The sequence below is a fragment of the Medicago sativa genome, chromosome 1 (genome assembly GCF_051527215.1).
Source record: "Medicago sativa cultivar Bolivia chromosome 1, Bolivia_mono, whole genome shotgun sequence".
In the NCBI taxonomy this organism is placed as follows: Eukaryota; Viridiplantae; Streptophyta; class Magnoliopsida; order Fabales; family Fabaceae; genus Medicago; species Medicago sativa.
The window spans coordinates 88,398,868-88,424,637 of NC_140749.1; the positions used below are offsets into that span (position 1 = coordinate 88,398,868).

The 25,770-nt window shown below is 32.1% G+C and overlaps 3 protein-coding genes and 1 long non-coding RNA gene across 4 annotated transcripts; 3 read left to right on the plus strand and 1 right to left on the minus strand.

The window, feature by feature from the left end:
• The first annotated feature begins 547 nt into the window (after positions 1 to 547).
• Positions 548 to 2,558, plus strand: LOC146958773 (paired amphipathic helix protein Sin3-like 1). Its single transcript, XM_085752614.1, has 2 exons — positions 548 to 1,031; positions 2,503 to 2,558. The coding sequence occupies exons 1-2, from the start codon at positions 548 to 550 to the stop codon at positions 2,556 to 2,558; spliced, it is 540 nt and encodes a 179-aa protein (XP_085608740.1).
• Positions 2,559 to 8,604: 6,046 nt separating this feature from the next.
• On the plus strand, positions 8,605 to 13,018 carry LOC146958774 (pyruvate kinase isozyme A, chloroplastic-like). The gene is made up of 7 exons (XM_085740303.1): positions 8,605 to 9,294; positions 9,898 to 9,985; positions 10,099 to 10,289; positions 10,848 to 10,966; positions 11,117 to 11,360; positions 11,503 to 11,737; positions 12,526 to 13,018. Exons 1-7 carry the CDS (start codon positions 8,773 to 8,775, stop codon positions 12,852 to 12,854), a joined length of 1,728 nt encoding a protein of 575 aa, XP_085596429.1. The 5' UTR covers positions 8,605 to 8,772; the 3' UTR covers positions 12,855 to 13,018.
• LOC146958775 (uncharacterized) lies at positions 11,037 to 11,605 on the minus strand. The gene is made up of 2 exons (XR_015024728.1): positions 11,468 to 11,605; positions 11,037 to 11,247 (listed from the first exon to the last, which is right to left on the minus strand). It is a non-coding gene; the product is annotated as an uncharacterized LOC146958775 (long non-coding RNA).
• A 3,250-nt stretch (positions 13,019 to 16,268) lies between the features above and the next one.
• On the plus strand, positions 16,269 to 19,551 carry LOC146958776 (tubulin alpha-6 chain). Its single transcript, XM_085740304.1, has 4 exons — positions 16,269 to 16,637; positions 17,532 to 17,761; positions 18,353 to 18,460; positions 19,195 to 19,551. The coding sequence occupies exons 1-4, from the start codon at positions 16,445 to 16,447 to the stop codon at positions 19,315 to 19,317; spliced, it is 654 nt and encodes a 217-aa protein (XP_085596430.1). The 5' UTR covers positions 16,269 to 16,444; the 3' UTR covers positions 19,318 to 19,551.
• Positions 19,552 to 25,770: the final 6,219 nt, after the last annotated feature.

A 25,770-nucleotide genomic window follows, 5' to 3' on the forward strand; every position in this document is an offset into this window, starting at 1 on the left:
ATGCTTTTTTATTGTGGATACCGAAATGGAACTTATGGCTTCTTTGAAAGCCTTGATTGGAGCAGGTGAATTGTGAAATTGGTATGGTATTCCTATTTTCACTTCCCTTGCTTGCTGTTTTAGGAAAAGAAAATTATTTAAACTCATTTATTGTAATTATTAAGGCATATGGTATGTGTTGAAAGTGGAAAGAATTTTTATTAAGAACTTAATTAAAAAGTTGAAATAAATCTTTACTCAATAAGAATTTAATTGCGTCGTGACTTGTGAGAAATCGACACTGAAAGCAATTTGGATTGAGGAGGGACGAGAGAGCTTGGTTTAGACCTTCAACACAACATCACAGGATACAAACCTCTTTCACTCAATGTCTGCTGACACAAATCCAATGGTACGCGCTACCTCCTCATCGTTTACTCGAATGTTCTTTTCATTTATCTTTCTGTTTGATTTTGAATTGGAGTTGGAATGAATATTTAACTGAATTATTATTATTGTTATGTTCTTAATTATTATTCTCTTGGCGACGAAGATGTCCAGCGATAACATGTCTCATGGAGAAGTTCCCACGATGGAAGAAGCAATAGCATATGTCGAGGCTGTAAAAGACGAGTTTCAAGATGAGATAGAAAAGTATGATGAATTTTTAAATGTTATGATGGATTTCAAGGCTATTAGAATTGATACAAGTGGTGTCATAGCAAGATTGAAGGATTTGTTTAAAGGGCACACAAATTTAATTTTAGGATTCAACATCTTCGTGCCAAAAGGGAGCAAGTTTGATTATGGCATAGATCCATTTGGAGTGTTGGAAGAAGCAAAAGCATATGTCCATGCAGTAAAAGTTGAGTTTCAATATGAGAGGGAAAAGTATGATGAATTTGTGAAAGCTATTAAGGATTGCAAGGCTGAGAGAATTGATACAAAATGTCTCGCGAAAAGAGTGAAGGAACTATTTAAAGGGCATACAAATTTAACGTTGGGATTTAACAACTTTCTGCCAAAGAAATATCAAATCAGTACTGATGATGGTGATGATGATGATGCTGAAGATGATGATGATGATGATGATGATGATGATGAGACTGACGTAGAAGCAGAAGACATGGAAGTGGATTAGAACGACGAGGAAGTACTTGACAATGAAATAGAGTTGAATGTGCAACTTCCTTAACGTCTACAAGTTAGGGTTCATATAGATAGATTATACTAATGCTATGTTTTTGGCTTCCTTTAACGTGGTACGTAAGTGCTTATTGCCTAGCTTACACTATATATGGTGTGAACATTTTTTAATGAAGTGCTTAGTTTTTGTTTTTGACAGAAATAAAGTGCTTAGTCTTCTATGTATATTCATTATTTACCATCAATTACTAAAATGCATAGTTGTTATAAGCAAGGTTTTAAATAGTGGTTTGAGGTCTCAGTCACGTTAAGGATTTCGAGATTTCGGCTGTTATAGATGTTGCAGCACAGGATGCGGTCATTGTGGTGAGAATTAATCACAAAATTAGAAAAATCTTATTAAAATTATTTATACTATAATATACCGTATAATACCACAATTTCTCATGGTTTCCTCATAATTTCATAACTGAAATTCTTTTCATAATTTTGTTTTTTCTAAAAACCAAATTAACCACTAATAAATCAAATGGGACAAAAAATGTGTTCCCTATTGTTTGTTTTGGCTGTAACGACGTTTTGTTGTGGCGTAACATCGTTTGTCTGCGGTCGTTTTTGGAGGATTTAAAAAGAAGCAATGTTGCATTGTAGGGAACTTTGGGGTTGTATATGGTTTCAGAAGGAGAGTTAGGGTTTTAGAGGGTTGAGGAAGATTAAGAAGCTGAATGAGGAAAATAGTTTATCTGGTTCGATCATGATTGATACTAAAGGTAGTCAGATTTGTGTTGTTGATCATGGAGCACACCTTCCTTGGTTCAAATCACGTTAAACGAAATGATTCTCTAAAATAGATTTTAGTTGAACATGACTTCAATGAAATGATTTATGTTTGGATAATTTTATTTAAAAGTGAAATGAACAATAAATTTGACTGTTAGATCAGGTTTTGGAGTCAAAAGCTACAAATTTTAACTTCAAGTTATACTAAATTTTAGAGACAAAATCAATTCTATTTGAGATTATTCAAACATGTAAGAATCAATTGTTTTAATCCTCAAAAAGTGAAACTAAACATACACTCACATCTGTTTTTTTTTTTTTTTTTACATTTGTTGTGTGTATGCTGTGCTCCTATTAGTTTATGATAGGCTTGTTTGTATTTATATTTGAGTTGGGAACTATGCAATTCTTGTTTCAATCTCAGGAAGATTGGTTGTTATTTACTGAACATTCACAGCAGCAAACTATCCAGGTTTTTCTATAGGTTGTAATATTTTGAAGAACAAGTAAAGAATCGACCAGTTCCTTTTCTTTTTCCAATGAATATACATGTTAGTATGCATTTAAGTGAATTCGAATTTGATTAATGCATGTCAGGTATTGAAGTAGGTGATGAAATTGTTATTGATGGTGGAATGGCACATGGTTTGTAGTCATTGAAATAACAGTGAAGCTTGTATTGTAAGTGTATATATGCAATTTATACATATATAGTTTCTGGAGAGATGGAAGCTTGTAAGCTCCCCACTCAATCAAATTGTCTTTTTTCCTGCATTAACATCTTGTAAAGATCACACAAGAAAAGTTTTGCATTCTGGACAATTACTTCTATGCAATGTGAACTGCTGCCAGAAGAACTGTTAAACTTACTTTCAATTATCAAGTTGCAAAGTTTTTCCAGAATAAACTATTTTTGGGGTATAATTCTTTGAATTGAATAGTGGCTATAAATTTCAAAATCTTTCCCTGATATGCTTTATCTTATAACCTATCCACAGGATTGGGCTCACTGACATTAACTTTGGTATCACTGAGTGCTTTTAGATTCTGACCTAGACTCTTTGGATTGACTTATTTTAGAGCTTATGCAAAGCAGCATATGCAAACAAAGAAGCATTAATGTATTATTTATAAATTTGTGAAGATAGTTTATGAAAAAACAACTTATGAATATACAATTTTCGTTTAGTAAAATTTTATGAATTAACATAAAAGTTTATTTATTTGCATAAACTCTTTTTCATAAGCTCAAAATAAGTTCTATCCAAACAGGCCTCTAGTAAGTAACATTCTTTGGAGTTCTTTCTCGTAGGAAAACCTAAAAAATACTTATTAAAAGTAAAGGAGCTTATTGCAACTATGAATTCAGTAATTAATGGTAAACAATATATAAATATAAATAAGCACTTTATTAAAATGAAATTAGAGTATTCACACCATACATAGTGTAAACTAGGCAATAAGCACTACACGTTAAAGGAAGACGAAAAATATTTATATAAACCCTAATTTTTTGTTTGAAGGATATAAACCCTAACTCATAGACGTGACAAAAGTTGAACAATCTGCTCCATTTCATTGTCAATTCCGAGAGCCTTGAAATCCCTCATAACTTTCAAAAATTCATCATAATTTTCCCTTTCATCATCATCAAAGTTTGTACTGATTTCATATCCTTTTGGCAGGAAGGTGTTGAATCCCAAGATTAAATTTTTATGCCCTTTAAACAGCTCCTTCACTCTTTCGAGGACACCACTTGTATCAATTCTCCTAGCCTTGAATTCTTTCATAACATTTAAAAATTCATCATACTTTTCCATCTCATCTTGAAACTCGACTCTTACTGCTTTCAGATATGCTAGTGCCATTTCAGTAGTCAAGTGCTTACTTGAACCCTAATTGAACATGAAGAGAAACAATAAGAAAATAAATTGCTTTCAGATAAATTCATTCGAATTCCAATTTAACACTAAACAGAAAAATAAATTGAAAGAAGATTAGAGTGAAGGAGGGAAGGAGAAGGGAGAAGCATACCATTGGATTTGCAGCACAGTTGAGTTGTGACGGCGGAAGTGAAAAGAGCTTTGAGCCTTTGTGGTACTACTATTTATAAAGGGTAAATGGAAGAAACAATACGACAAGTTAACCCTACTTTAAAAGTAAATCAAATAATAATTTTTCCTTAAAAAAAAAAAATAATTTTCTTATTTTTATTATCAAATCATTGCTTCAAAAAAAAGTTATTATCTAATCAATTCCGGTAAAAAATAAATAAATAAATTTGATAATAATTTTTTTTAAAGAAAAATTGATTATAAATATAAGGCTTAAATATGCTATATATTCTTTCGTCATCGTGACATTTTTTTTTGAATAAACTAAGCGAATTATATTAAAGGAAAAACTAACAGCCCCTCAAGCACAAGGCGTGCTAGAGGTAACTGTTAAAAGTTTAAGTACAATATAGTCAGCCTACCAATAACCAAAGAAACAAAAAAACGAAATTACATCGCAGCTTGAAAACAACATAAAGGATTTTGCCTCCAAAAGAGATAGTCAAAGTCGAACATAATGTAATTCGCTTTCAACCACCAATATGTTTGAATTTTAACCTTTTCAAGAAGTCCTGTAAGCTGATCAAAATAATTATTAAAAATTATATTGTTACGGTCTTTCCAGATAACAAATAAGACCGAAATCCAAATAATAGAGAAGGTTGTCCTTGAATTCTTTTGAGAACCCTCCAAGAGCACAAAACTGATTTGAATGAGAATATAAGTCGTCATCGTGACATTGCATCGGGCTCGTTTGTTATGGATTAAAATAAAAGTGATTTTGACATAAAATAATTTAGAGATTTTATGAAAAAAAATAATTTAGTTTGTTTAGATATATACAACTATATAAAAGAGATTTTTAGTTACAAAATTAGTTCAATCTTGACTCATTTTCTCTCTCCTCTAAAAAATCTAATTTTTGAAAAGCCACTCTTAACAGCTTCTCATTTGAAGCTATTTTTAGATTTTTTTTAGATTCATTTTTTTAAAAAAAATTATAACAAACAGACGGAATACTCTTATATGTGATTTTTTTTATTTCAAAAAAGTGATTTATTCTTTAAAAAAAAAACTATAACAAACGGGCTAAATATATGCATGAGTAGGGGTTCGAACTTTGAACACTTACTTATTCATCTTATAAAAATGAATATCTAGTTACCAGACTACATGACTTTTCGGTTGCTGTAATTGCTAATCATTTCAAACAGACCCTGCTATTACTAATCAATTTAGTTTTGGTCCTTAATCTCATTTTTTTGTTGTTGATGCGACTGATTTTTGGGGACGTGGTTGTTGCTGAATGTGAAATATCATTGTTTACTCAAATAAAATAACTTGAATGGACAATTTTACCCCAAATGAATCCAACAAACATGAAGAGAAAAAAAAAACTATTTTGCACTTCTTCTTCCCTTTCTTAAAGAGTCCGCTTCTGTCACATGTTCTCTCTCTTGAAACCCAACTCTCGTTTGACCTTCTTCTTCAACACAGATGCCTGTTTTTGCATCGTCCATTGTTCTCTATGTAGAAATCCTAGTTCTTTCCCTCGCCCTATCTCCTAAATATTTAATGTACAGAGGAAACCCTAGTTTCTTTTTTCTGCAAGGGAACCCTTAATTTCTTATCTTTTATTTTTTTGACAACAACTTTCTTATTTTTACCATCAAGTCCTTTTTTTGTGAAATTTTAATCATCACATATTTTTCCGTCAAAAAATAAAATTAAATCAATTTTATTCCTTATTTAAACATATCCAAACTAATTTGTTCGGATTTAATCCTAATTTAAAATTTAAAACATATTGATTTATTAAATAATATTTTTTGGTTATCATGAAATTGGTTTTCCCCATTATTGTTTAATGACTAATCTCTATCGGAAAATCCACCAACCAATTTTTTTCAATGTAATGAGATGATTGTAGGTTTGATTTGATAATCATCATACTTTTATATCATTATTCTTTTTTGAGGATGTTCACGGGTGTGTGTCGACCCGCAAATTTGACGATCAAAATCAAAATGGACTCAATTAATTATTAAAACTCGTTCATTTATGGATATAACCTAACCCAACCCGATAAACCCTGCATAAGATTGGTTCGGTTATTGGGTTTGAGTTTTTGAACTCGTGAATACTCTGAACCCTTTGTTTCCGTGAAACCTATTACTTCCTCCGTCCTTTTTTATAAGAACATACAATAAAAATTACCGATATTAAAAGAGAGAAAAGAGGTGTACACCATATAATAAGATCTCTAAGCTTTGTTTATGATGATCCAATGTTGGAGCCTCAAATTAATTTAGCACGGACAGAGACATGGACACCAAACAAGACATCGATACCAACACCAATAATAATTTTAAAAAATAACATAGTGTAATCATATGTGTCAGCATCGTATCGTGCCAGTGTCGGACACCGGCCGAAACACACCTAATATAAAGAGTGTAACTGCGCACCTAAAATAATATTCACCCCGATCCTATTTATAAGAAAACTTTGATTTTTTAGATTCATTGAATAATTGATGTATCTTGGCTAGAATATAGACCAAATATATCATTTGTACAAAGAATAAAAAAGTCAAATATTTTTTTATAAATAGGACCGGATGGAGTATTAAGGAATAAAGACCAAATGACTAATACCTCCATTTCGTCCTTGAATTATCAAAAATCGGCCAAATTCGTCCCTGAATTTTTCGAAATATCAAATTAGTCCCTGAATTTTACAGACGTCCATCAAAATGGTCCCTCCGTCCAAAAGCTCTGTTAGTGGTGATGACATATCCTCTTGCATGTTGTGTTGTCCTGTACACGTGTCAACAAGGCTGCCACGTGTACAAGGACTAAATTGATGGAAATGGTAAAAATTCAAGATTTAACTTTTCAGTGTCATTTTTTTTTGTGTTTCCAATTATACCCCTCTATGGTAAGGATCGATTTGATACTTATTGTGATAATTTAAGGACTGATTTGATGGATAGTGTTATAATTTAAGGTCTGATTTGATTGATTTAATTTCAGGGAATGAGTACAAGGAAATATGGCATGAGATTACCAGTGATTTCAAATGACAGGCATAAACAAACATCACTAAGGGGTCATGCTCCACAAAATCCAACTGCTCCTGGAGTTATTAAAATTCCAAATCCAAATTACGGGTCATCCGCTTCTACTCAACCCCAATACATGGAGTTTATCCCAACTCCAGGATTTCCAAAGCATTGATGCTTGTTTAAATTATGCTTCTGGACAAGTTTAATTATTGTTTTTTGGACTTGTTTAGTTTATGCTTTTTTGGATATGTAATCACTTAAGAACATCAAATGATTTGATGACTTGATGGCTATGTAATGTTATTTTTTTGGCTATGTAATGACTTATGAACATCAAATATATGACTTATGATGGTATGCAAATGTCTGTCTATTACTTTTTACTTTGTTCAGCAAATGTATGCACCAAGGATCAAAGTGATATCTGTTGTGAAAATTCAAGGACCTATTTGATGATATTTTCACTAATTTGAGGATCGATATGATGGATATGCATATAATTCAAGGACCAATTTGATTGAAATTTTTTGACAGAAGGGTTTGATTCATTCATTGACAACCTCTTTTCATTACAGCATTACAACATTACATGGACTTGGCACAATACAATAGCATTCTAAACAACTCAATCAAACATAATACTCATATCAATATCTTAATCAACCTAAGCTCACTTCCAACATAATCAACTTTATCCATCAACCTTGCCTTCCAAACCTCTTCTCTGCCCCTATCATTTGGCTTCTCTATCAACCATGCATTTCTTCCATGACCAGCACCATTGTTTTTAAAATAGCCTAGTTCTTCAGCTTCATCAACCAACACAAAAAATTTACAATTTTCTTCATCATCATATACAATCAAAAAACAAAATCAGTACTATTTAAACAAACCATTCACACATCACATAACCATTGTTAAACAAACCTTAGGCAGAGGGCAGACATAGAAAGGTCTTCCTGGGTTACTGACAGTGTTTGCTTTTCTTACAACACAAATTCTAGGACACCAACAATGAAGCTCTCTCACATCATCATTGTACATAGAGCTTGAAGATGAAGACAGACTGTTGTAGTTGTTTTTGACAAATTATAACATTAGGGTTCCAAATTTATATATTTGGGGAAGAAAGAGTCGTTAATTTGGAAGAGGAGAAAGAGCCGTTAATGAGTACAAGGAGAAAGAGCTGTTGCCAATTTTCTGAAAATCCATCAATTTGGTCCTTGGAAATTTTTTGAAAATCCATCAATTTGGTCCTTCAAAATTTTCTGTAAATCAATCAATTTGGTCCCTGCTTGCGTGACATCTGACGTGGTAAGCCTTGTAAGAGGTTAACGTTACACGTCACCTCCGTTAACAGACCAACTTAACGGAGGGACTGATTTGATTGACATTTTATAAATTCAGGGACTAAATTGATATTTCGAAAAATTTAGGGATGAATTTGACCGATTTTTGATAATTCAAGGACGAAATTGAGGTATTAGTCAAGACGAAATTATAAAAAGTTAGTAAACAAATAAACAAACAAATACGGCTGGTGATTATTCTAAGTTACATCATTGCGTTAACCTCCCCAGTTTGTTGTGCGACCAAAGTCCAAACATAAAACATTGACGGAGTTTACAACAAAACCCTCCAAACCCCAAAATCTATCTATATTGCACTAAACTTCACAACTTGGATTTCACATTATACACTTCACAACACAACTCTATTGTTTTTGTTCCCAGCAAAAACCTCAACATGGCCATGGTTTTGAAGTCAACAATGGCCGCTTCAAGCCTTGTGAGGCAATCTAGTATATCTGGAAACCCTTCACTTGATTTGAATCATCGTGTTTCAAATCTTGGATTTAAGGGAAAACAACATGTGGTCAAGGTTAGAGCAACAGTGGAAGTGGGTGGTGTGGAGGATTTAAAAAGAAGAAGAAGCAATGTTGCATTGGAGGGAAGTTTGGGTTTGGATATGGTTTCAGAAGGAGAATTAATGGTGAAGGGTTTTAGAGGGTTGAGGAAGACAAAGCTTGTGTGTACTGTTGGTCCTGCTTGTAGTTCATTGGAGGATCTAGAGAAGTTGGCATTGGGAGGAATGAATGTTGCTAGGCTTAACATGTGTCATGGTACTAGAGAATGGCATCGTGATGTTATTAGGAAGATTAAGAAGCTTAATGAGGAAAATGGTTTCTCTGTTTCTGTTATGATTGATACTGAAGGTAGTCAGATTCATGTTGTTGATCATGGAGCACCTTCCTCGGTTAAAGTTGAGGTAATAATCTTACTTATAATTAGCATATGTTAAGGCCTCTCTGGATTGACTTATTTGAGCATATCTATCGGCATAATCACTCGTGACACCGTTTTTTGAAAACTTATGAAAACATATTATGGAGTTCATAAGTTGTTTTCAGCTTATTTCCATAAGTTCTCTATGATAGCTTATAAAATTAATTTGGCTTGATTTTCCCTTGTTGTAGAAATAACTTATTCATAAGCACTTATGCTATAAGCTGCAAATTAATCTCCCAGGGATTGACTTGGTGGTGAAAGCTTGTGACCTAAGAGTGTGCTCCTAAGTCCTATCTAGGACTGAGGATGGAATCCTCCATTCGCCAACGATTCCTGTGTTAGGCCAGCCCATATAGAGCTTTGCTATGGCTTCAATTGCCCCCCTCCCCCACACACACCCCCACCCCCACCCTAGTGGTGGTATTGGTCTCTCGGATTAGCCGGTCATTGGGTGGGATACCGAGCTTTAAAAAAATAAGATGGTAGATAAGTTTTGCATCTAAACAGGGCCTAATAGTTTGTGATAGGCTGGTTTGTGTTTGAATTTGAATTGGGAACTTTCCAATTCTTGTTTCAATTTCAGGAAGATTCAATATGGTTGTTTACTGCTGAACATTTTGTGGGTTCTCGACCATTCACAGTTCAAGCAAACTATCCAGGTTTTTCTGAAGGTAGTAATATTTTGCTGAATGAGTAAAGAATTGATCAGTTCTTTTTCTTTTCCGATGAACATACATGTTATTATGCATTCAAGTGAATTCTGAATTTGGTTAATGATTGTCAGGTATTGAAGTAGGTGATGAAATTGTTATTGATGGTGGAATGGCATGCTTTGTTGTCATTGAAAAAACTGGAAATGATTTGCGTTGTAAGTGCATAGATGCTGGTCTTTTCTTACCCAGAGCCAAATGTAGTTTCTGGAGAGATGGAAAGCTTGTCAGGAGGAATTACAAGCTCCCCACTCTATCAACAAAGGTATATTTCGCTGCGAAGCGTCCTTTTTCCCGCACTTATTTAGTTAAGATCATGCAGGACAAATTTTTCATCCGGGACAGTTACTTCTATATGATGTGAACTGCTGCCAAAACCCCTGTTTGATATTTTTTTTTTGTTGATCTGATGAAATAATATATATCAGTTCAAAAATTCACGTTCCATTTGTCAAGATAGTTAAATTGTATAATAATTGCTTACTAGACTTGTTTTGACTAGTTTTCAATTGCTTCTTAGAGCTGTTCTAAAGAGCATGAATTACTGGTAGACTTACCTTCAATTACCGAGTAAATGTTGCAAAGTCTTTCCCTTTTACAATTTTAGTATAATTATTTCTATACAAGTTTGATTGCCAAAATGATCAGTATAGCACACTAATAAGCTACTTTCTTCAGAGCTGAACATTTCATATACTTAAATTATAATGATCTCTGAGTGAACTTTTTTCTTTTTTTTTTTTTTTTGGTATAATTCTTTGAATAGTGGCTAAGAATTTCAAATCTTTCCTTGATATGTTTTATCTTATAAATTTATCCACAGGATTGGGCTGATATAAACTTTGGTATAGCTGAGGGTGTTGATTTTTTTGCCCTATCCTTTGTCAATCATGCTGACTCTGTTAAGGATTTAAAGAACTACCTCTCTGGAAAATCAACCAAGTAAGGAAGCATAGACTCACCGAAGAATCATTTATACAGTTTATCAATATAATTTAGCCTTTTGGTCCTTTGAAAAGATGCTGATGTGTTTTCGTGCTTTAATTCAAAGTTATTTTAGCACAAATTTAGAATGTTAAATGGTACTTTCAGATCCATAAAAGTATTGGCAAAGATAGAGAGCTTAGAATCCATTCATAACCTGGAGGAAATAGTGAAAGCTTCTGATGGAATCATGGTAGCTCGAGGTGACCTTGGAGTCGAAATACCACTTGAGCAAATTCCTACAGTTCAGGAGGATATAATTCACATTTGCAGACAACAAAATAAGCCAGTGATTGTAGCTTCTCAGCTTCTTGAGTCAATGATTGAGTATCCAACACCAACTCGTGCCGAGGTAAAATCAATTTATACATCCACAATGATCATAAACATAGAGCAGAATTCCTATCTATGATAATAAATTTTCAGTTTTCCTTTTGGAATGCTAAACTTAGTACTTACCTATTACAATAAATCTTTGCTTTTATGCAATAAAGGTAGCTGATATTTCTGAAGCAGTTCGACAGTACGCGGATGCTTTGATGTTGTCTGGTGAGTCAGCTATTGGTTCATTTGGACAGAAAGCACTGGCAGTGTTGGATATGACTAGCAGTAGAATGGAATCATGGAGTAGGGAGGAAAATAGACAAAATCTTCTCAATCACCATAAACTTGGAGCATCATTGCCAGATTGCATCACTGAGCAAATATGCAACTGTGCTGTTGAAATGGGTAATTCACATTCCTTCTTGCCACCTGTAACTATATTAGTGCATGTATAGTTTCACTTTTGGGGAATTTGGATTGTGTGCGGTGTGACTACATGTAGTAGCCACATCTAGACTGTCCGATTATATTTTAATTCAGATTTTGATATTTTTTTTAATCTAAATTACCAAACATGAAATTTGAACTGTATGATTGTAATTGGAAGTCCAGATGTGGCTGGCTGTGTGCAGTCATGAGGTTGTGGCTACACACAACCCAAATTCAATTTTGAAAGACTTAAAAATTGATTTTGTTATGTTTGGGACTTCTCAATTGAAATTGATTTTTTCCTCCAAAATTCTTTCTAATTTGAAGCAAAGAGCGGTAACCTTGGCGCAACTGGTAAAGTTGTTGTCATGTGACTGAAAGGTCACAGGTTCAAGTCCTGAAAACAGTCTCTTGTGTAAAACATGGTAAGGCTGCGTACAATACACCAAATGGTGGGACCCCTTCCCGGACCCTGCATATGCGGGAGCTTTAGTGCACCGGGTTGCCTTTTTTTTTTTGAAGCAAAGATTTGTAGTTTTTACTCAAAACTTGACTTTTGCACTCAAATTTATTGTTCAACCGAACATAACCAAACATAAATCATTTATCTTAAGTTCACTTTTTAACTAAAGATCAACTCTACAAAATCAATTGAATCAAAATATATTTTTGCCACAGTAAAATCAAATAGACACTTAACCTTGTTGCTATGAAATCTGCATAAGTAAATTATTGAAACTCACTCCTTTTGTGCCTGTCTGCAGCCAACAAACTTGGTGTGGATGCCATCTTTGTTTACACAAAGCATGGATACATGGCATCATTACTATCGCGCAATCGTCCAGATCCTCCCATCTTTGCTTTCACTGACGATGAAAGTACTCGAATGGCTCTGAATTTGCAATGGGGTGTTGTACCACTTCTTGTTGATTTATCAGATGATGCTGAATCAAACATCTCAAAATCTGTTCAGCTTATGAAATCTAAAGGATTGATCAACAAAGGAGATGTTGTTCTAGTGGTTTCAGATGTTGCTCCAACACGTTCAACTCCAATGGCTCTCCAATCAATTCAGGTTAAGACCATTATCTAGAATGCATGGCTGCAAAAATATTGAAAGACACGTGTTTTTGTATTTTGTTTGGTTGGAGGTAGGATATTGTTGTTGTTATTTTATTGTATAATTGTATTCCTATTTTGTTGTCCTTATGTAAGAATATTACGACAAGTTTTATGAAATTATTATTATTTTTAGAACTGAGACACCCCTTTATTAAAAGCCGATTTTGCAGTAGTATATACTATTGATTTGTTAACTTTAATTGTGATGAATGGAGTTGCTTGTCTGGAATAATAACAGAATACTACAAAGGCAAGCTCCTTAGTGGAACAATGTCATGTATTCAACATATCGGTGGTTGTTGGATTGAAATCCAACCGATTGGATTTTAAACTTTGTAGTTTAGATTTTTCTTAAAATAAATAAAATAAGCATTAAAATTTAGATTGTCTAATCTTGATCTAACAACCACCAATGTGTTGGCTACGTGAGGTGAAATTGTTATTGCATGCAAGAGAAACCTATTCACAACTTTGTCTTTCCGTACAGAAGGCATTTTCCCACATGGCTTCTGATTCTTAATTTTATAAATTGGTAACTATATACGGCCATATATATCTCCTCCTTGATGGCTACCTATGACTAGATATAAACAATATATACATGATAAGGATAAATTAGGCCTAATTTAAGTACAAAAATTGTGTAACACTGGCGTGGACTGTGATTAATATACTGAGGTTGATCTAGAACAAAAGTATTACGTGACGCAGTGATGATACAATTGAATATTGTCTTGAGTTTTTTTATTTTTTATTTTGATAGAGTCTTTGAGATTATGTTTTTGTTGATAAAATATTTTTGATAAAAAGTCTTTGAACTTATCTATCAAAAACAAATTGAAAAGTGCACATGTTTCATTTATTTGTCTTTTTTACTCTTCTTTATTTGACTTCTTTTTACTTATTTTTTTGTCTTTAATCGGAAAAATCTTACACAGCTGTAGTATGTGAAGGCAGTAATTAAAATGATAATTAATACCTCTAGCATTCAAATAGTTTTTTTTGACGAAATAATGTTCAACTATCTAATAACAAAATATTCTATTTGATTTTTATATTTTTGTTTTTGTTAACCTTTTTTTTAATTTCAAAAAACATTTATTTGTCATTCATTTCTAAATTATTCAATGGAGGAAGCAATATAGAAAGGAAAATCATCAATTTAAACAAAGTCATTAAACCCATAAGAAAGTTAAAGAATGAGCAGAAACATTAGCAGTTCTTCTCACACACGCAATCATCGATCACTACTCCAAAGTATGACAAATCATTAGAAGAAGTGACCTTTAAAACTTGGACAATGTTTAGGGAGTCTCCATAATTACTTTCAGGGTCGGCAACATCGACATTGATCTTATTAAATCAAGTATTAGGAGAAGGCTGAGAAGGGGACCAATGTAGAGTGTGATATTAAGGGTGCATTAGAATCCAGCACCACCTGAGTGTTAAGCATCCTGTAGTGATCATCTATGATATTTCAAGCTTTACAAACAATTGCTGATCCAACACGTTCAACTGAAATGGCTTATGGCTCCCCAATCAATTCAGGTTAAAACCATTATCTAGAATGCATGGCTGCAAAAATATTGAAAGTCTTCGTATTTTCTTAGGTTGGAGGTAGGATATTGCTGTCATTGTATTCCTAGTTCTTTGTCCTTTTATATAATATAATAACAATACCACAAAGTTTATGATTAATAATTATTAGAGCAATGCTAACAACAAACGTTTTAACACACTATTTTTGATTGGTTAAAATTCACATGGATCCCACCAAATCATTTGAACCATACTAAATTCTGACTCATGTTAAACAGTTTAATCTTTAGGTTCAGTTCGATTTTTAAAATATAATATCACATGTCAACTTTGATTATGATAAATAGAGTTGCTTGTCTTGAGCAACAAGCCAACAACAAAATACTACAAAGACAAGCTCCTCAGCTTGCACGCATAACTAACTATTCACAGATTTGTCTTTCCGTACGAAAGGGGGGGGGGGGGGGGGTATAGTATAACCACATGGTTTCTGATTCTTAATTCATATATTGGTGACTGTATATGGCCATATATATCTCTTCATTTTGTTACCTATCTATGACTAGATATAAGAGTAAGCAGCAACATGATAAGGATAAATTAGGCCTATAATATGCATAAAAAAATTGTCTAACACTTCGGCGTAGACAGTTATTAACTAGAATCCATAAAAATTGAGTTTGAACGTGATTGATATATTGAGGTTTCATAAAAAAAAACAAAAGGGTTAGGTGAAAATTATAACTAATTCCAATTTAAATTAATCCTACAATTGCAAGGTACCCGGTGAAGAGTTGCGTAAGAGAGTGATGATGCAATTGAAATTCAAATTGTGTTTGAGTTTATTTAACAAAGACAAGTTGAGAAGTAAGTAGTATTTATTTTTTTATTTGTCTTTAATCGGAAAATTCTTAGTTGTGGTCTGAACTCTGAAGAGTAAGTGGATGGAGTCCTCTGCAAAGTGGTAAATATTTATAATAAGTCTCACATTAGCATGATATATAGTTGGATCTTTTACCATTTGATAAAATTTACAGCTTAACCCTTAATCAAGAGTTTAATCATTAAGTTCTACATTTGCACATGAAATATGTCTTAAGTTTACCAAAAAATTTAATAATAACAATTCTCTTGTATAAAAACTACGTTTATTTGATCAAAAAAGACAATTGATTATATTTGATGTATATTATCTTGTAAGACTAATAATTCAATTACTCAACCGATAATATTGATATTGTTAGGTTAAACACTTTTATTTAAGTTTAAATCAATACATCGCATTTACATGCGAGATTTAAATGAAACCAATGACTTCGACTATAGAAAAAAAAAAAAAGTTAAGCTAAAGGATGGTTAGTTAAGATAATTTTGTTTAATTTTTTTTTTTGGTTACCTAGATAATTTTGTTTTATGATACAACTAGTAAATAATTCGATCTCTCTTTTATAATAAAAAAAATTCACGTTTAGTTTTACTTTACTATTTGATAAAGCCGATAAACAATAACCTAGACTTGACCAAAATAAGACAAACCATAACACATCCCCGTGAGTTTAGCTGGATATTGCATATTATATGCAGTTCGAACCCGGACACTTCACTTTTTCACAATTAAATTATATGAACTCTATCCATTAGGCTATTTAACAAAAAAAAAAAAAAAAAAAAGACAAACTGTAACACGTCAAAATTTTACAGAAAAAATTTCCCCCAGATTTTTGTAGAAGAAACAACAGAATAATTGGATAATTATAAGAAAAAATAAAAAGAAGAAAATGAATTAAAACAAAAAATGATGATTACTATATATTTGTACATGTTGTCACGTCGTCTTGGTTCTTTTATAGCCACAAACGTAGACCGCGCACATTAGCCACTGTTAGTTGTTCCCCAACTAAAGTACGCATCTTGAGCTTCTGAAGACACTAGTCTCCACTTGCTTCTTCCTCTAGAAGAAAGTTGAAACCTTTCAAACCTTTCTCTGCCACCAAACCATATTTTTTTTTCATTCTCTCTCTTATGGCGTTTTTGAGACCAACCCTCTCTCAACTTTCCCTTTCACAATCCAATTTTCCCAGAAATTCTTCATGGAATAATCCAACCCAACAATGTTTTTTTCACAAAAAGATCCTAAAGTTTCAAAATTTCAACTCTTCCAAGTCTTCCAGGGTCTGTTGTAGTAGTTCTCAAGATGCCAAGAATCAAAACAATGGCAAGTTTCTTTTTTCTTTAGAGTAGTAATGATTTTGGTTTAATATGATTTATTGTTAATTTTGAATGATTAAGAGTATTAATAAAACTTTGTATTATAGCCTTTTTTTGTATGATGATGGATTACATAGCAAACAATTGTTAAAATGAATTTTTATTTTATGTATTGATGTTGATTGGCACTTTAATATAAATACTCATGAGGTGGAGCTTGATGAGTTCATATATTGTTTGGATGGTATTATCAGCTCAAGAGAAAACACTTATGTCCTTATAGTTTGGTCCTTCATGTGTTGTTTACTTGGTGTATGTTTTGGTTCTCCGTTGATAAAAATTGTTTTTTGAGTGAATTGGTTATGTAAAATTGTTTTTGGCTAAAAGTGAGTTGAAGCAAGTGATTTATGTTCGGATACATTTATGTAAAAGTGAGTTGAATAATTTATTTTAGTGTTGAAGTCAATTCTAGAATCAAAAGCTTCAATTTCTAGCTTCAAGTAGAATCAATTCTAGGGGAAAAATCAATTCTACTCGAAAGCAACCAAACATGACAAAATCAATTCTATATTTTGAGAATCAATTTTGGCCCCTCTAGAAGTGAAACCTAGAAAAATTTCATGTTGTGTTTTGGCAAGATAAGTAGCTAAGATTTGAATCGCTCACACAAACACGGACATAACATTGACACGTTGACACCTGTGATAATTTGATAAAGTGAAATATTTGAATGTGGCCATGTGTTGGTGTTGTATCAGTGTTGGACACTGACACATGTCTGACACCGAACACACCTTCAATCTGAAATGTTGGTGCTACATGTAGGTGATCAAATAGAATATCAAATAACTAACTGTACCTTTTGATGGCTTCACACCGCTAATACTGTATTGATTCTCAGGAGAAGAGCCTCCGGAGTCATTATTTTTGAAGGAATTGAAGAGGAGAGGTATGACCCCTACATCATTGCTTGAGGATTACAAGCAAACCAACTATGGAGTTGATGAAGAGGCGTCTGTGAATGAAGAAGATAGGGGTTTCCCGAACAGAAAAACAGTGTCAACCAATGTTGAGAGGGGTCTAGAGAATCAGAGGGAACGGTCTATGGCGCTGAACAGTGAAGGTCTTGAGGTTGATCCATTGTTAACTTTCCTTCAATAATATATATAAAAAATTGCTGATTTGGTATTTTGTTTACATTGCTCTTTAATGTGTTGCATTGTTTGTTCTGCTCTAAGGTTGTTTTGATGCAAAGAAAGAATACTATAATACTAAATTCTAGCTTTTGCAATTCAAACCACCAAACTTGATTTGGCTGTTTATATTGAAAACTGAGACTTAACATCTTGATCTGATGTTTGGAACTTAAAGGTTCTGATGGTTTCTTTAAAGAACTAGTTTGATATTTAAATAATTTTTGAAATAAAGTTTGTACGTCAGTTAATCAGTTTTCCGCTGAAGAACTCTATTCTCATAATTAGAGAGATAAATATGATTTCATAAGTTAAATTCTAATAAACATTATTTCTTGTCGCTTTCTTTGCTTAGAGAATGATTTGAAGTGTTTTACATACTTTCTAAATAGGGTGTACCTTATTTGTATTGTAGTAAATAGTTCTTCATGACTTGAAGTTTTCATTTCTCAATCACCGTCATAGAAATACAGCTTACATGCTTCCTATGGCAGTCACCAGAAATCACTTACATATTTATCCATTTCAGGGCCTGGTACCTCGAGCTAAACTTCTATTGACACTTGGAGGAACATTCTTCTTGGCATTTGGACCGTTGATCCTCATAACCGTGGCATTTTTTTCCGCTCTTTACTTCGTAAGCTCTTTTTGCTACCAGCTAATGTAATGTGTTCTGTTTTATGACCGTACCGTTTGCGTGTTAAGTAATCTATATAGTACACATTTAATGATATGGTGGTAACATGATTTTCTTTAAACTATAAACTTGTTTATTATTGAAGTGAGTAACAATTTGATGGACATACAGAACCTAACCAACTCAATTGGCAAACTAAGACTTCAGAACATTTAGGTTATATATCCTCAGCTTCCTTTAGAAAAAATGTATATTCTAGCTTATAACAGTTGGTCGTCATATTAGTTATACTTCACATGCATTGTTTTAACTTGCGTATCTCTATTGATTTTGTGTCTGTTGTTTGGTGAACTTATAAAAGTTTCAATTTAATGTGTATAACTGTTTTTGTGCATTCAATTCTTGGTAGCAGCTACTTCATTTCGTCATGCTGAAGCTCATGATCTTTGCTTTGTCTTCCCATCTATCCTATGGTTTATGTTTAACATTAAAAAACAAACTTTACACAACATGAAATATTTTGATTTCACCCTGTTGAAAACTGAAGACTATTTAACGAAATAAATTTATTTTCTGTTTGCGTCATGTTGGTCTTACACTAAGCTTTGTTTTTGTTCCTCAATCCTCATTCATTCTTCACATTGAGTCTGTTTGTGCTTGTATGAAATAGTGGACATGGTTGATGCCTTCATGTAATATAGAACGTTGATGGATTGAATCTGTTTTTGTTGCAGTATTTCGGACCAAGTTTTGTCCACGACGGAAGCAAGATGTCACTATCACCTCCACAATATGTGGACCCTTATGCACTCTTAGAAGATGAAAGGATATCTCAGATAGCTCCTCGGCTAAATTAAAGGCAAAATCAAACGTACACGTACTTTACTCTTAGGAACCTATAGTCACATATATTGAATTTAAGTTTTACTTGGCTTCTGTTGATTTAGTTCCTTTGTAAAATATCATTCAGGGAGAACTTGTTATGTATTTTGCAGTCATCATTGACACAATTCTTCGCATGTGTCTTTTGCATTTTGCATATATGTTGTGTATAGTTTATTTAAATCTAAATGAAAGTCTTGTTAGAAGTAGCATTAATCTTAATATATTTTTATTTTCAAGTTAGAAGTTAATTTTGTCTGGAATAAGTTGCAAATCAAATGAAGTCCCTATACTTGTCAAAAGAAAAAAGTTTTAAAGCTTTTCGAGCATACTTATGGAGTATTATAATTATTTACTTTGGACTTGTGTGAAAATAGAAGGAACCATCATTATATGCAAGAGAAGATACCATGTTATGCTGATCTGGTAATAGTTGTTGAAAACATTATACTCAATAGAACATTTTCGAGTAAATAGGCAATTACCCCTCCGAAATTGTAAGTTTTGTCAATTACCCCCCTGAAATTAACAAAACTTCAATTACCCCCCTGAAATTGCACAACGTTAATCAATTTACCCCCTCTGTCAAATTCTTCTGTTAGTCAACATGACGTTTTGCAAATACCCCCCTGAAGTTTTGCACTTATGTGCAAAATGCCCCCAAGCTTGAAAATTTATATATTTTTTTTCTTATCCTTGACAAATGTGGAAGAGGAGATGAAGAACATTGTGCAATAGCTGAATGGAGATACATGAACCAAATGCCAAGACTTGTATAATTTGTTGACTGAAGTAATTGAAGAATGCTGCAAATTTTGATTGAAGAACATTGTAGATTGTGATTTAACATGTTGCAAGTCAAGAGATGGAAGTATCATCATTTCGTGGGTTGAGGGCAGAAGTATACTAGTTATCTTTGCTTTTGTGAGGGAATTTACTTTGAATCAATTACGTTGTCTATTGGGAGAGTTCTTTATTTGCAAATCTTGTGCTATAACAATGTGTGCGTAACTTTTTTAACTTGATATAATCAGAAATCATTTTACACATTGTTTTTGGGTTAGTGTTCTTAATAAAGTCTTTCCTTTTCTATATTGGAAAAATATATGTTTAGTTAATAAAATAACATCTTATCTTTTGTTAAAGAAAATCTAAACTAAAAATATTAAAATCATGCAGTAGTTAATTGTCCACCATAAATAAAGAACTTAAATTGCTTTCTCTAAAAGCAGTACTCATGAATAATAATTCATATCTTCAACTTAAGAGAGTTTCTATCAACATAGTAGCCTCATTCAAGTAACTTTAAAAGAATGCATCCTTGGCTCACATGTATCAGCAACATTGCTATTGTGCAGTCACCCAAAAAGACATCCTTGAAGGATCAAAGAATCCATTTCCAATAATTATTTGCTATTGTGCAGTCACCCAGAAAGACATCCTTGATGGATATTCATGCCAAAAAACAATGTAATCACTTCCAACAAGTCCAGAAAAAAAAATATAAATTTTCAAGTTCGGGGGGCATTTTGCACATAAGTGCAAAACTTCAGGGGGGTATTTGCAAAACGTCATGTTGACTAACAGAAGAATTTGACGGAGGGGGTAAATTGATTAACGTTGTGCAATTTCAGGGGGGTAATTAAAGTTTTGTTAATTTCAGGGGGTAATTGATGAAACTTACAATTTCAGGGGGGTAGTTGCCTATTTACTCGAACGTTTTCTAATCCTTGATTGCAATGTGAACAAATAATAATCTTAATCATAAATATCAAATGTTTTGGATTATTTGAATAAACAAATGGCAATGAGTCCATCAAAGTCTCTCCTTTTGGTCTTCTTCAAGCTTTTCTAGCAATTCCATACAAGGCGTTTCACATACTAATCTCAATAAACATGATTTAGATTATATATTGATATTAAAAAGATATATTTATGCTCTTACATTTTAATTAATACAAGCAGTACATAAAATAAGACTGACTATGCTAGTCCATATGAAAATATTTCAACAATAGTCTCCAACAAACGGATGAATGTGACTAGGTTGTCTCCTTTTACATTTAGATTTACCAAAAAGCAACTTTATACTATTAATTAAACTATTTAAAAATTCTTATTTGATCATATAAAAAACTTAATCTTAATCCTTTGGTTATTAGGGGAAGAGGTCTTGGCAATACGACCTTAAATCGTAAGGTAAGAAAAGTATAGCAAAAGTTTATCATATAATGTTTGTTTTTTAAAGTGCGGGGTGATTTTTTTTTACAGATTGGATGATAATTCATAAAGCACCTAAATCTGTTGCAATAAAAGAAGCGATATAAGGAGGAAATTTGTCATGGGTTAAATACTTTAAACATTAAATGGAATTGAATCTATATTTTGTGATCTTTTAGTTACCACTTTGAGGATAAGGTGTTTGTACAAGACCAATGAAATGTAATGATCAAGATAAGTCAATGTAATAAAATAGTCAAAGTAGGTAAAGATTATACTCCCTCCGTCCCTATATCTAACCACCCATTTGACTTTATTTTTGTCCCTAAATCTAAACCCCTTTTCAAATTACTAGATGCATTTATTATTTTTTTCCTAAACATACCCCTAATTAATACTACTAACTTATCTTGAAATTTAAAAAGTCAAATTTAATACATATACAAACAAAGGACAATATGGTAATATTAACACACAAAACATACATAATAATTACACTGACAACTTTTCTTAAGAAATGTGAAAAAAGCAAAGAGAGGTTACATTAAGGGACGGAGGGAGTAATAAGTTAGTTGTATTAGATATTTAAGATGTGTGTCGTCATGTTCTAAAAGGATCTAGAGAGACCCATTATGATTAGTCATTGGTTAAGTTGTTAGAATGTCAATGTTTTAAATAAAGAAATGATCATTGTAATCATTATAAAGAATGAAATGAAGAAATTAGTTTGTTAAAATAGTGTAGCTGTAACTTTTAGTCCCTTTTAGAGTAATTTCTCCTTCCTTATAGGTACCATCAAAAGAGAAATGTTTTAAATAAAGAAATGATCATTGTAATCATTATAAAGAATGAAATGAAGAAATTAGTTTGTTAAAATAGTGTAGTTGTAGCTTTTAGTCCCTTTTAGAGTAATTTCTCTTTCCTTATAGGTACCATCAAAAGTGATACCCTACCGGTCCTTTTGCCATGACTTCTCCTTCCTATCATTACTACCTTACAATTATTAATTAATGAAAGAAGCACTAAAAGGAAGCATAAATCTACAATTACATACTCACATTTAAGAAGAAAAAAAGAAGTTTATAAATTAATGATATGCTTATTAATTAATTAAAAAGAAACACTATAATTGCATCTCATTTAAATATGTGAGTTTGTGTGTGCACGTGCGTGCGTGTGAATTACACGTATTAGTGTTGATATGTGTTTTTATTATTACTTTTGATTCTTTGTGTCTTGCATGTATAAACTTTGTATTTGTGTCTATCCTTTAAACAATGTATCCTTATGATAACTTTTATTTTTATTCAATATTTTTCCTTTTAAAAGGAAAATTAAAAGGTAAAAGATATAATTTTTTATTGTGATGATTTTAATGTGTCCTGTGTAAGAAACAATTTGAAATATGTTGAAAGTGATTAACATTTGCTTACAATATCTTAGACCACTTAACATAACTATTTTATTGCTTATAACAAAATAGGTAATAGAAGTAATAAATTAGAATAATAGGATATAGATAATAGACGAGGAACTAGAGAAATTGCGGTCCGAGTCCGATCATATGCAAAAGCTGTGTTTCCAATTACTTGGAAGGTATTCCACAACTTCTGCATGCCTGTCTCGTCCACTTCAACAATGAGCCCCGTAAGGCCTGTCTCGACATGGTTTCCTCGTTCTATATATGGTTTCCTCGACATTCCTCTTAACTCTTGCTCTTTTCGACCAATTTTTTAGCAAGCATTCCTCTTATGTAGTATTGGCAACAACATTCTATTTGTCTATTCAATGCCAAAATTACTTTGTATTACTTCTAGCTATATGCGAGCTATATATAAATTTTAACATTAATAAAGAATAGTTAAACAGTGCATATTTTTAAATAGGTAATTTATTGTAGGATGGAGGGATGGAAATCTGAAATTTGGCTTAGTAAAATCTGAAAATTTCCAAAAATGGTCATAAATGTAAAGTTGGATATATTGCATTCCGCCAAATGCCCTTTCTTATGAAAGCCATTGGATTTACTTATTGCCCTAGTAAAAAAACATGCAAGTATTGTTATTACCATCATCATCATCATCATCATTACGACCATTCATCGTCATCATCATTACGACCATTCTTATTTTTGAGTACTAAGAAATGAAAATAATAAATAATTTATTTCCTCTTTCTTAGCTTTATATATCAGCTCATAATTTTGGTCTTGTCTGGACAAATGACTTAATTATGTGTTTAAAACATAAGTGTTTTTCATATAAGTGCTGAAGCGTAAAGTATTTATGTAGCAAAAGACGAAATAAAATCAAACTGTGTTTGCTTAATCTATAAGCTATTTTCAAAAAGAATATTAGAGATTTATGGAAATAATTAATTAATTAAAAAGAAGCACTACAATTACATCTCATTTTTAGTGAATATGTGAGTATGTATTGGTTTTAGTGTTTGTTTTTAGGGTTGTGTTAACCGGTGCCCCCGGGGCACTGGTTAAGAAAACCAAAAAAAGAAAGTTTTAGTTTAAAAGTAATATTTTTTTAAATCTTTAAAGAGTTGACTTCACAAGTTCCAATGCATTATTACTATATATGCTTCCTTAACCAGTGCCCCCGGGGCACTGGTTAACATTTCCCTTGTTTTTATTATTACTTTTGGTTTTTTGTAGCTTGCATGTATAAAAAATTTGTATTTGTGTCTATCCTTTAAACAATATATCCTTGTGATAGCTTTTATTTTTATTCAATGTTTTTTTCTATTAAGAGAAAAATTAAAAGGTAAAAGATATATTTTTCTTTTTACTTTTTTGATAAAAAAATGTTTGAATGACGTGATTCAAGCGGACGAGAAGAACATAACGAACAGAACTGAGTTGCTCTTGAACTTTATGTGAGTCAAACTCGAGCTAAACAATAAGATTGTTTCAAACTCGAGGTGAGTTTTGAGGTAAACCAATTCTAATTGAGTCGAGCTTAGACGAGTTTGACTCGGGTCATTTTCAGCCCTGTAGTTGAATGTGGCGGTCACAAGAGATAAGGGGGATAATGAGGCGGGTACACAAAAAAAATAAAAAATTAACTTATGCTTTCAAATTCAATTCATTCGTAAAGGTATTTGGTTTCCCTTCATAATGTCTATTTTTGAAGTGCTAAAAGTAACTTTAATTTTATAAAATGTTCTTTGACATTTTCTTAAGAAATTAATTTTGAGGATTAAAAACTATTCTACTGGAAGCTACTATTTATAGTTTTTTATTTTAGATTTGATTATAACACAAACTTATGATTTAATTCACGTTTAGATGAATGTATCCAAATACAAATCATTTTATCTGCAACTCACTTTTAATAAGAATTAATTTTACAGAATCAATTCACTCAAAATCAATTTTTGTCAAAGTATAACAAAACATACATGTTTGGGGAGCAAGTGCGACACGCGTGTACTAGCCAAAAAGGGGTGTTTCAACAATTCATTTGTGGAATGCCTTTTTTACATTATTGGTGTCTCTAAACACTGAGTATTTGAGGGTGAAAAGTCTAAGAACCCACAACAAACCTATAACAAACCAATCAACCAAGGCTCTTCCAACCACTGAAGCACTTCTTGTTTTTGTGCTCAAGGTGCTTTTAATATACATATAGTAGTAACATATTTTGTTGGATCTCGTTGAAATATTTTTTGCTGATGAAAATACCTTACAATATAAACTTGTATAATCTTGGTTAAAAACCTCTCAAAAACATTCTTGGTTAAAAACATAAGCATATATAATTATTTCAAAAATAAAACATAAGCATATATAATTATCAAGCTTAAATATTTTATTTGAAGCTCATAATAATTAATCTATGAAATTATGTTTATTGGATATTTATTTTTTATTCTATCTGTGTCATTATTTTAATTTTTAAAGAAACATAGTCACTAGTTCAATCCGATTTAATTTGATTCAGTCATGCGCTTCAACCAATAACCTGATGGTTCGATCATCGACTCAGTGACCCAGTACCTCTGCTGAGTCGATGACCGAGCTGAGTTTTAAAACTATGTTTTCTAACATATAAAAGTTGACAAATAATTTTTTATTTTATAAAAGTGATCGTTAATTTATTGATTTTTAAAACAAGTGTCACTGTGCACTTCAATTTACAAAGTATCATAGAAGCTTTCAAATAAGATTTCAAATATTTCTCTCTTTTTTTATCAAG